Consider the following 14,787-nt stretch of genomic DNA (forward strand, 5'->3'; position numbering starts at 1 on the left):
GCAATATCCGCAACCTGCCATCCCCTGACAGCGCAGACTGGTTGCATTCGCTCAACACAAAGATGCTTACGGTTCGTACGGCGTGTTTCTCAGAGAATGCGGGATAAATACTCACGGTACTGACATAGGGCCCATCAGCAGAGTATCCGTCCTGGGACAGCGACTTATCATCCTTAACGACGCCAATCTAGCCATCGAACTTCTCGACAAACGATCGGCTGTACACTCTGACCGTCCCAAAATGCCATTCGCCGAACTGTAAGTCAATCTCGGACATCTTCCTTCCGCCGTGCTACTAACAATGATAGTTCTGGCTGGGGCGATGAACTGACTCGGATACTCCAGCTGCTTCAAGGCTTATCGCAAGAGTCTGCACCGTGAGATCGTGTCGAAAGCCAGTTCGTTCTCTCGATTCAACTCATTGCAGGAGGTAGAAGTGCGTCGCTTTATCTTGCGACTGCTTAACCGGCCGGAGGATCTGGTCGGTCATATTCGGAAGTATGTATAATTCTATGGGCTCTTACAAATTCACAATATACTAACTGCCTCAGACTGGTGGAGCGATGATCTTGAAGATTGGATATGGTTACTCAATCGATCCCTTCAAGCGACCCGCTCGTAGATCTGGCCGATGAAGCAGTAGAGCAATTCTTTCTAGCTGTGCGCCCAGGGACATAGCTCGTGGATGTTTTGCCCTTCCGTACGTTCATAATAGATTCCAGCAGTAGTCGCCCAACTGACAAACTCCAGTTCGCCATCTCCTCGCCTGGCTCCCCTGAGCTGGGTTCCAGCGTACCGCCAACGTCTTCCGCAAGCAAAGTCAAGCAGTGGCCGATACCCCCTTTGCGTTTGTGCATCAGCAAATGTCCCAGCCTGGATACGAACCGTCCTTCGCCTCCAATCTCTTGGAAGGCAAGGTTCTCACGCCAGGATCGACAGAGAAAACGGTCATCAAATGGTCTTCTGCTACGTTGTATGCTGCTGGGGCAGATACTGTAGTCATCCCTTCCACCCTGCATCTGGTTATTACTGACTGCTAACGCGCATAGACCGTCTCCACCACCACATCATTCTTCCTCGCCATGGCCCTGTACCCAGAGGTTCAGCACAAGGCCCAAGAAGAGATCGACCGAGTGATAGGCCCCAGTAGACTGCCTGTGGAATCCGACCGGCCAAATCTGCCCTACATCGATGCGCTGGTGAAGGAGGCTCTCCGGTGGCATCCCGTGGCGCCCATGGGCATTCCCCACCGATCAATGGAGGACGATATTTGCGAAGGATATCTCATTCCAAAAGGCTCCCTCATCATCCCCAACATCTGGTCAGTGTTCTCCTTCCCCACCATCGGGGTTCCGTCAACACAACTGATCACGCGCAATGCAGGGCCTTCTGCCACGACCCGACCGGATACGAAAACCCCATGACATTCAATCCCGGGCGTTTTTTGTGCGAAACCCCCGAGCGTGATCCGCATTATCTCGCCTTTGGCTTCGGTCGGCGTGTCTGTCCCGGGCGTACGCTGGCCGATTCGAATATCTTCTTAGCCATTGCGCAAACGTTAGCATCGTGTCATATCAGCAAAGCGGTACGCGATGGGAAGGAGATGGATGTGTGCCCCGAGTTTGTTCCGGGCACGATCAGCCATCCAGCGCCATTTGAGGTGAGTGTCACTCCGCGCAGTGCGCAGTATGAGGAAATGATTAGGGCTCTGGAGACTGAGCATCCGTGGGAAACGGCCCACGCGGAGAAGTTGTGGACGGAGTTCTTCGAGGGGGGAGAATAGATTGAGAACCGTAGACCGTACGAGTTGTTCTTTGTGTTGGTAAACATACATATGAATTCATGATCAAGCCAGCAATGTTCATGACATACCCATGCTCCCATGGTGTAGTAGATGTATTGCAACACCCCAGGTCCGGCAATTTAGCCGAGCGGCAATTGCCGGAAGTCAAAATAGTCTCGCATTGCGGAGATCTTGGGAGAAACATGATCTGACTCACAGCTTCCGCGTTAAATCCATTGCATGACACCACATTTTCAGTATTACAGACCCTACTTCGTCTGAGATCTATCGTGTATCTTTGCGACCGCCATAATGACCCTTCAATACGCCCTAGTTGACGTCTTCACCACCACGCGCTTCCACGGCAACCCGCTGGCCATCGTGCGCGTTCCCGCAGCACAACGCGCCTCTCTCGCGCAAGAAACCAAGCAAAAGATTGCCACAGAGTTCAATCTCTCCGAGACCGTCTTCCTGCACGAGCCACCAACCGAGAAGCCACTCTCCGCCGGCTCCGTGGCGATCGACATCTTCACCCCGAAATGCGAGATCCCGTTTGCGGGCCACCCGACCATCGGGACCGCATGCTACATCCTCACCCAGTCATCCACCAACTCGCTGAAAGAGCTGGTCACGAAAGCCGGCGCAATTCCCATCACTCGGGACTCCCAGACTGGGCTCGTGGGCGCGTCTATCCCGTTCGCGTACCATGAGCATCAAGTTCCGGTGCAGTCCGGCCTTGTGATTACCGGTTCCGCACCGGTGATCTCCATCGTCAAGGGTCTTTCGTTTGTTCTGGCTCAGCTCCCGGATCTTGAGGCTCTCAATGGTGTCTCTGGTGCCTTGCTGAAGGACTGCTTCACTTCGGAGCACCTGGACGAAGGATGGAACGAGGGGCCTACTGGTACCAAGTACTTCGTGGACCTGGGGAGGGATGAGCAAGGATGTAGACAGCTCCGGACCAGGATGTTCATCGGGTGGGAGGATCCGGGGACGGGGAGTGCCTCCAGTGCGCTGGCCTGCTATCTTGCGTTGAAGGAGGCGAAAGAGCTTGGCACGGGCCCGTTCCACTATCACATCGTGCAGGGCGTGGAGATGGGGCGGAGAAATGATATCTACGTTACTGTGGAGAGGAACGAGAGTCGGGATCAGATCTCTGATGTTCTCTTGCGCGGTACTGCGGTGCTGGTGGGTGAGGGGCAGATCATGCTATAGGAGACTCTACTAGTCCACTAAAAACAAGCGGCGATTCCTAGCTACCAAGACCTTCACAAGCACTTATAAGAGCCATAAAAGAAACAGAGGTCAGTCTTGTATTGGGCTAGAAGATAGTTATCTGTAGCAACGGAAGTGAGAACAGGAAATCAGACGCAAACGATAGTGAAATATTGGTGGTGGCTCGATATTACCGGAGAGCATTGACGCCCCACAGCATCATATCAGCAGAAAGAGCAAGATGCCATCAGATTCGACAAAAGATTCCGCAGTCTCGAGCCCTATTGGGTTGTCTGGCTTCGCTGACTGAATGGTGGAATCACTGCAATGATCGCGGCACAGGAATACTGCGTCCCAACACCAGCCTCGTTTCCGTATACGACATGACTGAACGCCATCTCTGAGTGCTTAGGATTGTTGAGCCAAGTGATACCGGGAATGTATAGGAAAGGCCAGGCGCACATTGCGGTCTAGATAGTACGTGAGTTAGCGCAAGGTTTCAATGGCGGACACTATATTGGAAGGCAGTCACCTGGTCCAGGGATTGATCGTAACCATAGTCTGTAGTTGTATATGCTCGAAGCTGTGGAGCAACGCGGGCGCCGTGCTTCATATAGAAGCCAGCTGAATCGACTGAGCCTCCCCTAGACCGGATAATCTCGGATGCATATTCCATTGCTGGTACACGCCGTATCAGCAGCAACGTTTTCCAGCGGCGATCGATTTCATCCTGGCTAGCATACTCCGCACCCAAGAATTCCTGACAGCGTAAATATTGTAGCTTGTCGCCTTTGAAGTAGCTCAGCAGAACATGCTCTTCTAGGTAAGTTTCATAGTCATCTGCGGTCCCATCTCGGCGCAAGATTGGTAAGACGTTGACCTGGGCTCCCAGTAATTTTAGTACCGAGTATACCACGAGGTCAGCACCTTTAAGCGCTCGTGGAAGCCGAGCATCTGCATCGTCACTGGCGTGCGCGTAGGCGTGAGAGCAGAACATACCCAAGACACCACCTACGTCTCGTCAGCACAACATAGCTTCGTTGGGAAGTAGAACATTCAACAATACTCGGATACAGGTCCGTACCTTGTACCATAAAACGAGGGTTGGATAGGATTTCCTGCATTGCTTTATACAAGGGGAAGGCTTGCGGCTGTAGAACAGGGCTAGCTGTGTCCGGATCTGCGCCCGGAGTTTCGGTGATATACAAGTTATATGTCAACGTCAACCGATGCCCTTCCGTGACCTTCTCGATCTCGTGCTCGCAATCGCTATAGAAAGCTGCCCATTGAATTGCAGATCTGCTTGAGCCACTCCAATCGAAAGCTGTCTGCTGGCCGCCGTGTCGCACAGTGAGCTTACCGCCAGAGAATTCGGATGGCAAGCAGACCACCAAAGAACCAATCTGACTCTTTGACCGTGGCGTATCGACATGCGCGGCAAAGTGGCCTGAAGGGCCTGAATAGATCTATAGTTGTAGTCAGTATTCACCTGCATATCAGAAAAGACATGGTCACAAACATTCAACTTGTACAGTTCTGCGTGCAGTTTTCTGAAGTGTAACGCGTGGTCACACTTGTCGCTAATCCCCGGCATTAGAACTTGTTCAATCAGCTGCGTGATCCCGAAGTCTGCTGGGTGGAAGCTGGAAACAAAATTAGATGGCTCCATCTTCCCAGCCAGCCGATAACTGGGATCCAAAATATCTTCTCCGCCCCTGCCAAAGCTTGCAGGCTGGCAGTCCGCAACGAGGTCACGCAAGGTGGCTGAACTGGACTGTGGGGTCGCTTCTTCCAGGGGCAAAAACAGCCTTCGAGCGGTGGAGTCCTTTTGAGTGGACCAATACACTTGGACAGGGCCTGTCGTCTTTGGGTCCGACTCAAGCATTTCACCGACCAAGTCCTTGTTGACAGAAATAATACCACCACAAGCAAATGATGCTGACTGATTCTCGCCCTCGATGGCAGATTGTAGTTGCTTACAGGCCTCGGTGAAATACATCGCCCGTGCATTAGCCTCTTCTGTTTTCTGATCGTTTCCAGTGCCAGGAAGCCGAACCTCTTCGGAGTCAATCAAGCTATTCAAGAGAGACTTGATGTGGCGGTCAGGGGTATGTCTGTGATCTTGTTGTCTCCACCAAGAATCCGTTGGGCGTATTTCCTCCAGGCGGGCCATGAAGCTTTGATTAACCGAAACGTCCGTCTCAGTGTCGAACTCATCGGGAAGAAGTCGGGCGAGAGTTTGTTGTAATTCGGCTTTGAGCCCCTCCACCTTCTGAGCAATTTCACTGGGGAGGGATTTGACATCCGGCCATCCGCGCAACCAGTTCGCAGACTTCTCTCTCTCCATGTCTGCGGGTTTCAACGCGTCCAGGCTTTCGCTAAACCACCCGACGCACGCATCTAATTTGCATCTCTAGTCATTCCTCGTCAGCTTCAACCTAACGTGAAATGAACCAACAGATTCTCTTGGGCATCGTGCACTGTGCAGTACACCCAGGTCTCACGAACATTACCGCCCGGTTTGTCTAAGGGGAGGTATAGGAAGTAAAGTGGAAAGACGGTACGTACACGGATCATCTGCGCAGAGACTTCACCTTCCAGGTCAGTCAGGGTGCGCGTGAAATCGGGAATGTCCTTGTGTAGTGTCTGCGGGCTCGGAGAGTCTTGAGCATCACTGGATTCATCGTCCATGATGGAAGTCTCAGTACAGTGAGATGGTTGGGAATTCGTTGTAAACGACAGCTTCTGAGAAGGGGAATCTGAGCACGGAAGTCTGGCAGGGGACAGTCTGAGAGAGATTCTGGGCAGAGTTGGAAGGAGAAGAATGTGGGTTTAAGTACGTCTGGAGTGTGTTGCCATGCGATCGAAGTGAAGTCAACAAAGGGAAGACGAGGAAGAAGGAGAGGGTCACTTAACTGCTGATGCCTGGAGTTGCCTGGAGATGGTGCGTAAAGGTGCCTAAAGGTGCCTACAGTTCCGCCTGCAGTGTAACATACACACCATAATCTAGTCATTCTCTGCTATTGTTGATCTGACCTCTAGCAATCCATTGACTCTACTCACCAAGCAAGGGGTTAGGCATTCAACGCAAAATAGGCTGTAGGCAGCTGCTGCAGTGACCACTGCCCCATGAAACCTTCCCAATCCACTGGCTTAACATCTGGGTACTTCGCATTATCCGTCTCAGGTCCAATAATTGCCCGCCCATTAACCCAATAATAGTAGAAGAATCTAGATCGCGCATGGCATCGTCAGCGAGAGCTCTGAGAGAGCTTACAGTCCAAAATGGGGATCCATACAGCGACATGTAACTGTAGATAGCCCCAGGGTTCTCGTCCCGCTTCTGGTCCATGGCCTGGTACAACTCGACCAAGGAACCCAATCGCTTGAGATTGGCCTTAAACCCAGAAGTTTTCTCATAGGATTGTGCGATCCCACGAATAGTGGCCCAGCCACCAAGGACTATATGTCCAATTGAATTAGCACGTAACATTCATCGGTCGTCGAGCATAAACAACCGAGTACATACAGGGAAGAATGCCAGTGGCCTGAGGATCTCGGATAACCGCAGCGGTAAGCTCGGCCGCGTTGTCGTAGGTGGTGCCCTCCATGTATTCGTCGCCCTCTCCCCAGTAGCGAAATATATGGTTTTGAGTGTCGAGAACATTGAAGAACGGGCTGAGCACAGGCTTCATGAAGCCTCCAATTAGGATGTGCACGCCTTGAACTTTTGCTGAGTCTCCAGGTAAGCCCTGACGTCAATCATCGGGTCCTTCGGAAAGAGCTCGCCCAACTTAAGGTATAATCCAACGCCCAGTCGCTGGCGACGTAACGTGGCACACCAAGTTCTTCACACGCGTCGATCAAGACCTTCTGTCCTTCCACCATGAGTTTGTCATCGCCCAGGTAGCAGCACACAATCACGTCGCAGCCCTCCGCGAAGGACCGGACAGCCGCCTTGTCGAATGCCTGCCCTTTGAACAGGGTCACATTTCCTGCAGAGGCGATGGACTCGGGAACTTTGCTTGGGTCACGGCAGTAGCCACGATTGGTGAGGTCCGACTGCTGCAGCAGATGGCTGACCACCCGACCAGCGAACTTATCCGTGATACCGGCAACGCCAACAGTGAAAGCCATTCTGTATAATGAGAGCTGAGTTGAATGGAGTTGAAGAGTAAGAGAGATGTTAGCTTGAATGGATATTCGGGTAAAGAATGACCTTCCTATAAACTTTTGGGTGGGGACCGGGACAAGCATAGAGGATGTTGACTGATGCTCGTGGTTGAGCTCAACCCCGACGACGTCTCGGTGGGGATGCCGGATTACTCAAATAAAGAGCATTTTCTGGCTGACAAAATTCATACTTGCCTCAGACCGATCGATCGAGGTCCCTGTCCTCCATATGGATCAGAGTATCGACCCCGTGAGCCAGTCCAGCGCGGAAATGGGGCCACTGTACAGTTCCGCCAGGCTTGGATCAAGACCCAGTGCAGATTCCGGCGGTGGCGTTAGACCCATACCACTTGAACTGAGGCCTGCATCATAGCCATCAGATGCGGATGAGCTCTCTATCCAATGTGCTGCAGATGCTTGTAGGCGGGGAGCTTGCGTGCGGCTGGGAGCTGAAGCTGTGGCTTGATGCGACTTCTTTCTCCTGGAATAAGCGGCACGTTCCATCAGCCGCGACAAGGGCTTTTGAAGCATGTCATTTGTTTCCACATCTTCGTGCAACCATTGATTGTAGATCTGAGTCACTGCCTCCCAGGCATGGTCCGTGTCGGACGAAACGGGACGATTGCATAGCTCAGAAAGGAGATATGCCACGACGTGTCGATGCTTGTAGCTTTTGCTAAGCCACGCCCACTGAGAAATCCTCACGTCGCTGTGAAGCAGGTTTGCAAATTTGACAGTCTCTACCGCCATGCGAAAGATCCCATCATTTGGAGCGGTCGGTCCTGCTGACGCGGTCAGGCGAGTTACTAACCACGCCTTCGATAGCGTTAGGCGGGCAATCACGGCCGTTATCCACTGTATAGGGCTGTCTAAGTCTAGTCTCTGCAAGTATTCTGTCTCGAGATAGGCTTCCAGTTCAGACAAACGAGTTTCTCTCTGCTCCAAAGACATCGCACCTATGCTAGTTTCAAAGGACTTGCTTGGCCAGTAAAGATGCGTCATCATTTGACAGTGAATGATGCAGAGCGTGATATCGCTGAAGCCCAAGCTTGGGAGTGGCATGGTGTCCATTTCCGGTCGCAGGACTTCGATGTCAATGTTGGAAGGGATCTTGGTATTGGACATCTCTGGTCGGATCTGAGTGTCCGTTCCCTGGTCCTCTGAGCAGAGCATGTCGAGAATACAGATATGCCACCATAGTCTGCGGCGCATCTCGATCTCGTATGGGCTAAGGCCCAAGGGCTGGCCATCACGATGCACCCCCTGCCGCTGTGCAACCCGTACCACTATCGCACTTTCCGCCCAAACCAGCCTCGAATCGCTGCATCGACGAAGACATAACAGGAACAGTGTCGCGGCTTGCAAGACACGAACGTCTTGAGTGCTAATTAGGTTTGCCTTTGCGATCGCGTGCTCCGCGGAACGTCTGTAATTCTCGATGCAGATATCATGGGGCTCGTCGAGGAGTAAGATGCATTGTTGAGCTGTCATACTTACCACGGCCGCGAAGCAAACAGCCGAGACGAGGGCTGCTTGCTCGGGGTCTAGGTTCTCCATATCCTGTGCAGCCTCGACCATTAAAGAGTCTATCGATCGTAGGTGCAGTAGAGCTATCATAGGCGCCACATTCGACTGGTAAATCTCCCACAATGCCTGCAATTGAGACACGGGGAAAGTCTTGAGCGGGATGCTCGGACCTAAGCCCTCGGTACTGTGGTCTGACCTCAGAAATCCTATTGAGGGCACTGGGATGGGACCCTTCATGCGAGTGGAGGTATGAGTGTCACTCTCCTCATCGGAGGACTTATCACAGACTTCCTGCAGCTCTCGAATCTGTGTGAAAATGATGAGCTCGCGTCAAGAGAACTCTAGAGACAGACCTACCTTGTCGCCCAGGATCACCGAGGCCTCGTCCCCAACGTAGCGAGTCCGACCTCCCTGCACCACCAACCGGCCACGAGAAGTGGTGACCCCTGCATCTCCACCGTTCTGAGGGCCAGGGGCGATGGCATTTTCAGAAAATTGATCCAACTGCGCTTCTGACTTGACTTGCGATCGCAGCCTATGGACTTCAGCCTCCAATACTTTGAGATGGGCTAGAATCTCGGAGACTGGAGGGCGTCTCAATTTCCGTGGGGCTCGCTTTTCTCCGGGATGGACGCATTCCAGGCCAGCCTTCACGCATCGGCCGCAGGGGCTCTGCTTATCGCAACCTACTTTTCGTTGATTGCATCGCACACAACTCCGTTTGGAACCGCCACTGTTCTTCCTCTCGGATACGGGCGGCATCCTCGCGGGGATAAGAATCTATGTCGGAACAAGTTCAATCATGGAGTGTTGTTGCTGTTGAGTGTTCTTATCTTTGTTCATGAGCTTCCTGGCAATTCACGCTAGAAATCGGAGAAGCTGGCTTCGAAACAGGGATGAAGCCAGGGATGCGAGAGCATAAAAACAGCGGGGTGGGAGACTGCTGAGTCAGCAACTCTCCGCCCGCTGTCACTCTCTGCAGAAGGTGGGCATAACTATCTGCATAACATGACTGCAGTAACCAACATGCACAAGGGGCATAAGGGCATAATCTACTCCTTATGCAGTCTTCCTCAGCCCTTATCAACGATGAGATACTTTGACATTGAGTGATCTTGTAATTTGCTTGTCTTTACTTTGCGCTTCTAGTAAGATACCTTCAAACAAGGATGCATAATAGTGTCGAATTAGAATTACTACGAGAACATGATTAGAGGAAGTCCAGGTATCCAGCAAGCATAATATACATGAATCGTGCAGAAGGTTTTGCAAAACAGAGTCCAAGTACCCCCATCATCATTTCATCTTGAACTCGCTCTCCGTCTCCAACCAAGTCCCAAAATCCTTCAAATTGGGGTGCAAGCGCTTCAACTCGGGGATATCAGCCTTGTACCCCTCATCGTGGAACCACTTGAACATGTATCCCATATCTTTCATCGACGCCATGAACAGCGAGCAGAGTGCTCGAAAAGTGGACGGCATCCATTGTCCCGTCTTTTGCTGAAAGATCTTCGCCATCTGATCGTAAGTGATCTCATCGCCTGCCAGTGAGAGATCCCTCCCTGCCCATGCTTCGGGATGCAGGAAACCGTCCGCACCAAAGTATCCGATATCGCTGGTAGCCACCAACTGCAACGGCTTGCCCTTGAGCGCCATCTTGAAGCACGTAGCAAAGACCTTGCCAAAAAGTCCGGGCACCAAGTTCTCGAAGAAGGCTGTCGGGCGCAGAATGAACCACTTCATCTCGGTGTTCTTGGACTTCTCCACCAGGTGATGCTCGATGTTGTGCTTGTGTTGGAAGTGAGGAATATCGGTCGGGTTCCTGAACGATGCATCGCCGCCTCGATCCACGGAGCTGTACACGAAAAACTTCACGTTTTGCTTCAGCGCCTCGTCGACCAGTGCCTTGCCTTGGGCTTCTTCCTGCGCGCCATTTCCGATCGCGACCTGTTCGAGACTGATTAGCGCGACCGTGGTGGATGCAGTCTTGAGTAATGCTTCACCCACCTGAACACTGAAGACACCCCAGATTGGGGCTTGGGTTACTTTGTGCGCATTGCTAAATATCCCGGCCGGGTTGTCCAGATTGCCCTCGACTAGTTTGATCTTCGAAGATAGTTGGCTGAGTCGCTGTGCTGATGTGGACTGGGAGTTTCGTGTGACTGCCAGGATTTCATAAGGTGCATTCTTGGTGACAAGGCTTTTAATCAACGAGCCTCCTTGTTTGCCTGTGGCACCGGTGACTAGAATTGCCGTCATGCTGATGAGATACTTTTGCTCGGTGATGTAGAAACTGAAGTCGCTGTTTGATGTGTGTACTGAATTCTACTGGGTCTGCAGGTTGTTGGGGGGTGGTTATATATTCTCGGTTGGCTCTGTGCACGAGACTGCGACAAACTCCATGTTCCAGCAGACAATAATCGAGAGTAGAAGGTTAGAAATCAAGAGGATTGGAAATCATAAGAGCCAGCGAAAAAGAACAAAGAAGAAGAAAATACGAGGGTCTGCGTAGAACCCAGGCCTGGTGACCTCATTTGAAGGTTCGGGGTTGAGATCAACCCCGAGCTGATTCATCTTCCATCTCTCTCGGTCGGACTCTGCGAAAAGCCGAGAAGAATGGTCAATGACTAAAGTTCTGCTGAGTTCCAAGTGCTCGCTCGGTCTTACTGCGTCAAGAATGCTTGTTATGGACCTGTACGACAGGGGTGCTTCCACGTGACGTGCCTACCCCTCATTGGTCAACCCGAGAGCGATGATGGATCGGTGCATACCTTACCTTAAGGTACAGTACCTGGAGGTAGTATTGAGGAACAGCCGGAGTTGGCAATCCTTTCATCGATTAGTTGCGTGCTTGTACTTGGCATTTTTGAATTGAGCCCGTAGAATTGAGACACCTTAGGCCGTGTCAGGAATCTGTTTTATCCTGTTTGGGTAGTCTTCTCTCTTTTTAAGCTCGATGAAGGGCGATATCTTATGTACAGTATGGAGAGTGTCTCCGGATATCTGATTTAATCTCTCATACACATTGCTGATCTGTGCTTACGGAAGGTGTCTTCATTTATCCCCCGACGATTTGGGCTCCAAGAGTCTTCTAAGGGGCCCTTAGTTGGGGGCACCCTACAAGTTGCGATTGCCCACACCAGCTAGTCTACGAATTCTGCATTCTTGTTACTTCACAAAGGCTATGATCCTGCCTGGCGAACTGCTTGCTTGGCTCATGGCGTAAACAAGGTACATGCGGTAGTATCGAGGGACTTTCTATTGTTCGCATCGATCACAATGGTTGTTCACTCGGCAGAATAATCCGGGCGGATAGTCATTCCAAGGAGAAAACCATGCAAGTCAACCATAAAGTCCGAAGGCAATGGTCAGACAAGGATTTGTTGGCTAGTCCTGCGATTGAAATTAAATCCTGGATTTCTTGCCTGATATCTGGGCTACTGGACCCTGACAATGCAGGGCAGCCGGTGTACGGCGGACGATTGCGGCCATCGGGCAAATGAGTTTTTGCTTGGTGTTCTGCCGGCAGAATCAATACATTAAGAGGCCTTTCATCAAGCACCTCTTACCAAGCACTTCTCACCAAGCAAGCAAATAAGAAAATAAACAAGCGAGTGAGCAAGCAAGGCAGCAAAGCCTCTTACCAAGCACCTCCTACTAAGTAAACAAATAATTAATTAATCAAGCAAATATCTAAACAAGGCCTCTTACCAAGTATCTCCTCCCAGGAAGCTGGCTGACGCGGTAAGTAATAGCAGAATATACAGTCACGTGAGTACTCTTTACCAAGACTGAATCTCATCTGATTGATTTTTATCTATATGTCTATATTAAGTAATTAGAACCTAGTTCTTATTTAAAAAGCGGTAAATACAGCGGTCAAGGGACTCACGAACTCCATTTACCCGATGGCGGCAATCGTCCGCCGTAGTCGCACGTCGTCGCACTAACAATTGATCCAAGCCACTGCGCTCCCAATCAAGCGGCTCTCCTTCAGCTTTGGCCCCATGAGGCCCCCAAAACTGGTTCTAATTATGGCTGAAGAAGTGTTTCAGAAACAAGCACAGCCCATTCATGGTCTTCCTGCAGAAAAAAGGACACATGCTGGTGTTGGCATTCTTGCCCCCGGGCAAAGAAACGTCGACGTGCCCTAGACTCGGGCTCAACGATAGTACTAAATAGCCCGCACACCCCGACCTATTCATGCAATACATGCAATACATCTTCATACTTCACCAACAATCATGATTTTCTCTGTAAAGACCTCTATAGCCTCGCTGCTACTTATCCACGGCACTTTCGCCGCCACCCACTACCTCAGCAATGCCAAAGCCGCCGTGACCACCCTGCAGAAATGGTATAACCCGAGCACCGGGCTGTGGGACACAACTGGGTGGTGGAACAGCGCCAACTGTCTCACCGTGCTGGCCGACTTCACAGCGCTGGATCCGAGTCAGCTCAGCCAGTCTGCTGCCATTTTTGAGAATACATACACCCGTGCCCAGGGATCAACGGCTGCACGGTCCTTGACCATCTCGCGAAGAAACCAGGCCCATGCCCGCAGCACCCCCCGTATCACCAGGAGAGCCTACCCCCGCTTCATCAACGACTACTACGACGATGAGGCCTGGTGGGCCCTCGCGTGGATCCAAGCGTACGATCTCACCCAGGACGTCAAATACCTGAACACCGCCGCCGACCTCTTCGCGGACATGACCACGGGCTGGAACGCCACCTGCGGCGGGCTGTGGTGGGACAAGCCGCACACGCAGATCGGGGCGATCGAGAACGAGCTCTTCCTCAGCCTGGCGGCGCACCTGGCCCGTCGCCTCCCCTCACAGGCAGGCTACTACAAGGATTGGGCGTCGACGATCTGGAGCTGGTTCTCGCACAGTGGGCTGATCAACGACCGACACACCATCAACAACGGGCTGGACCTGGGCACCTGCAAGAACGACGGCGGCACTGTGTGGAGCTACAACCAGGGGGTGATCCTCGGGGCGCTGGTCGAGATGTCGCAGCTGTTTGGCGACCTGTCGTATGTGTCCACCGCGCAGGAGATTGCCAGTGCGGCCATGAGTGCGCTGAGTAACTCGGACGGGGTACTGACCGAGTCGTGCGAGCCGAACTGCACGGGGGATGCGCCGCAGTTCAAGGGGGTGTTCATGCGAAACTTGAAGACGCTCTACAAGGCTTCTTCCAACGAGCAGATTCGGAGGTTCTTGCTGCGCAATGCGGATAGTATCTGGGAGAAGGATCGAGGCGATGATTATCAGTTGGGGCCCGTTTGGTCGGGGCCATTTTCAAGGGCGGATGCTTCCACTCAGAGCTCCGCGTGCGATGCTCTTGTTGCCGCTGCTGCTGTCAGTTCCTAGTTTTGGTGTATCTTGTCTTAGTGTACAGACCAATTGAGTCGCAATTCTATACTTTGATCTTTGGTTGAGGCTTAAATTTTCCAGCTGCGTATTGAGCGTAGTACGTTTAGGCAAATACTTTCAAGCGTTACGACACAGTAGCACGAACATTTCATATCGGAAAACGTTGGTAATTGCTCGATTTTGAGATGGCTTCAATATTTCACAGGACGTGCATAACGTGCCTTAAGCACAAGAGCTATCAACCAATGTGAATGATTACTAATCATGCATGATAGTCTGCATTTTGTGGTCTTATCAGTCCGTCCAATTATCACCGAAAATTGTCAGTGTGGTATACGCAAGGATGTCAAATTGGAAGGGATTCTTTCAGGTCGCTACTGTGCCTGGCTAGCTCATTGAGATGGTCTCAAAGCGAATGCCGGACCGGCAATTGTGGGGCATTCTCGTCTTTCTCACAATTTTTTGGGACCTGCTCCACAAGAACACGGGAATCGGTCTGTACATCTCAAAGTGAAGTATCGACAGAATTCACCCCAGTCACGAACCGTGGAGACCATTAAGAGAACCCCAAACCTGCTCCTTATCTAGGGACAGGATATGTTTGCCGATCTGGACCCGACGGCAACTGGAATGGCTCAAGCTTTGCCACGCGATCCGGCGATAAGACCCATCGCATTTGTGACGAGCCCTAATTGGCTCTCCAGCAACTCATGC

General features: G+C 51.8%; 7 protein-coding genes across 7 annotated transcripts; 3 read left to right on the forward strand and 4 right to left on the reverse strand.

Moving 5' to 3' along the window:
- Positions 1-62: 62 nt before the first annotated feature.
- Positions 63-1,783, forward strand: BO97DRAFT_422114 (cytochrome P450; the record flags this gene model as incomplete). Its single annotated transcript, XM_025696766.1, has 7 exons — positions 63-75; positions 129-258; positions 346-498; positions 576-660; positions 792-995; positions 1,050-1,321; positions 1,384-1,783. 7 exons carry the CDS (start codon positions 63-65, stop codon positions 1,781-1,783), a joined length of 1,257 nt encoding a protein of 418 aa, XP_025553916.1.
- A 246-nt stretch (positions 1,784-2,029) lies between these two features.
- On the forward strand, positions 2,030-3,010 carry BO97DRAFT_403838 (PhzF family phenazine biosynthesis protein). Its single transcript, XM_025694826.1, has one exon. It carries the CDS (start codon positions 2,096-2,098, stop codon positions 2,993-2,995), a length of 900 nt encoding a protein of 299 aa, XP_025553917.1. The 5' UTR covers positions 2,030-2,095; the 3' UTR covers positions 2,996-3,010.
- A 266-nt stretch (positions 3,011-3,276) lies between these two features.
- BO97DRAFT_441275 (2OG-Fe(II) oxygenase) lies at positions 3,277-5,868 on the reverse strand (the record flags this gene model as incomplete). Its single annotated transcript, XM_025698156.1, has 5 exons — positions 5,564-5,868; positions 4,515-5,408; positions 4,080-4,461; positions 3,528-4,006; positions 3,277-3,465 (listed from the first exon to the last, which is right to left on the reverse strand). Exons 1-5 carry the CDS (start codon positions 5,684-5,686, stop codon positions 3,277-3,279), a joined length of 2,067 nt encoding a protein of 688 aa, XP_025553918.1. The 5' UTR covers positions 5,687-5,868.
- A 201-nt stretch (positions 5,869-6,069) lies between these two features.
- Positions 6,070-7,132, reverse strand: BO97DRAFT_422117 (NmrA-like family protein; the record flags this gene model as incomplete). Its single annotated transcript, XM_025696767.1, has 4 exons — positions 6,070-6,226; positions 6,295-6,457; positions 6,525-6,728; positions 6,790-7,132. 4 exons carry the CDS (start codon positions 7,130-7,132, stop codon positions 6,070-6,072), a joined length of 867 nt encoding a protein of 288 aa, XP_025553919.1.
- On the reverse strand, positions 6,967-9,457 carry BO97DRAFT_364080 (Zn(II)2Cys6 transcription factor; the record flags this gene model as incomplete). Its single annotated transcript, XM_025692530.1, has 2 exons — positions 6,967-8,986; positions 9,053-9,457. The coding sequence occupies 2 exons, from the start codon at positions 9,455-9,457 to the stop codon at positions 7,403-7,405; spliced, it is 1,989 nt and encodes a 662-aa protein (XP_025553920.1). The 3' UTR covers positions 6,967-7,402.
- A 419-nt stretch (positions 9,458-9,876) lies between these two features.
- On the reverse strand, positions 9,877-11,165 carry BO97DRAFT_385676 (nucleoside-diphosphate-sugar epimerase family protein). Its single transcript, XM_025693490.1, has 2 exons — positions 10,703-11,165; positions 9,877-10,642 (listed from the first exon to the last, which is right to left on the reverse strand). The coding sequence occupies exons 1-2, from the start codon at positions 10,952-10,954 to the stop codon at positions 9,992-9,994; spliced, it is 903 nt and encodes a 300-aa protein (XP_025553921.1). The 5' UTR covers positions 10,955-11,165; the 3' UTR covers positions 9,877-9,991.
- A 1,774-nt stretch (positions 11,166-12,939) lies between these two features.
- BO97DRAFT_476213 (glycoside hydrolase family 76 protein) lies at positions 12,940-14,765 on the forward strand (the record flags this gene model as incomplete). The annotated part of the gene is made up of 5 exons (XM_025700462.1): positions 12,940-14,058; positions 14,155-14,170; positions 14,349-14,395; positions 14,465-14,567; positions 14,662-14,765. 5 exons carry the CDS (start codon positions 12,940-12,942, stop codon positions 14,763-14,765), a joined length of 1,389 nt encoding a protein of 462 aa, XP_025553922.1.
- Between the last annotated feature and the right edge of the window lie 22 nt (positions 14,766-14,787).

This window comes from Aspergillus homomorphus, assembly GCF_003184865.1.
Source record: "Aspergillus homomorphus CBS 101889 unplaced genomic scaffold BO97scaffold_7, whole genome shotgun sequence".
Classification (NCBI taxonomy): domain Eukaryota; kingdom Fungi; phylum Ascomycota; class Eurotiomycetes; order Eurotiales; family Aspergillaceae; genus Aspergillus; species Aspergillus homomorphus.

What these genes read in the sequence shown, in the direction of transcription:
- BO97DRAFT_403838 (XM_025694826.1), top strand. Translation starts at nt 2,096, where the DNA reads ATGACCCTTCAATACGCCCTAGTTGACGTCTTCACCACCACGCGCTTC.
- BO97DRAFT_385676 (XM_025693490.1), bottom strand. Translation starts at nt 10,954, where the DNA reads ATGACGGCAATTCTAGTCACCGGTGCCACAGGCAAACAAGGAGGCTCG. An exon ending in GGGGTGTCTTCAGTGTTCAG is followed by an intron (nt 10,643 to 10,702) that starts GTGGGTGAAGCA and finishes AGTCTCGAACAG; the next exon opens with GTCGCGATCGGAAATGGCGC.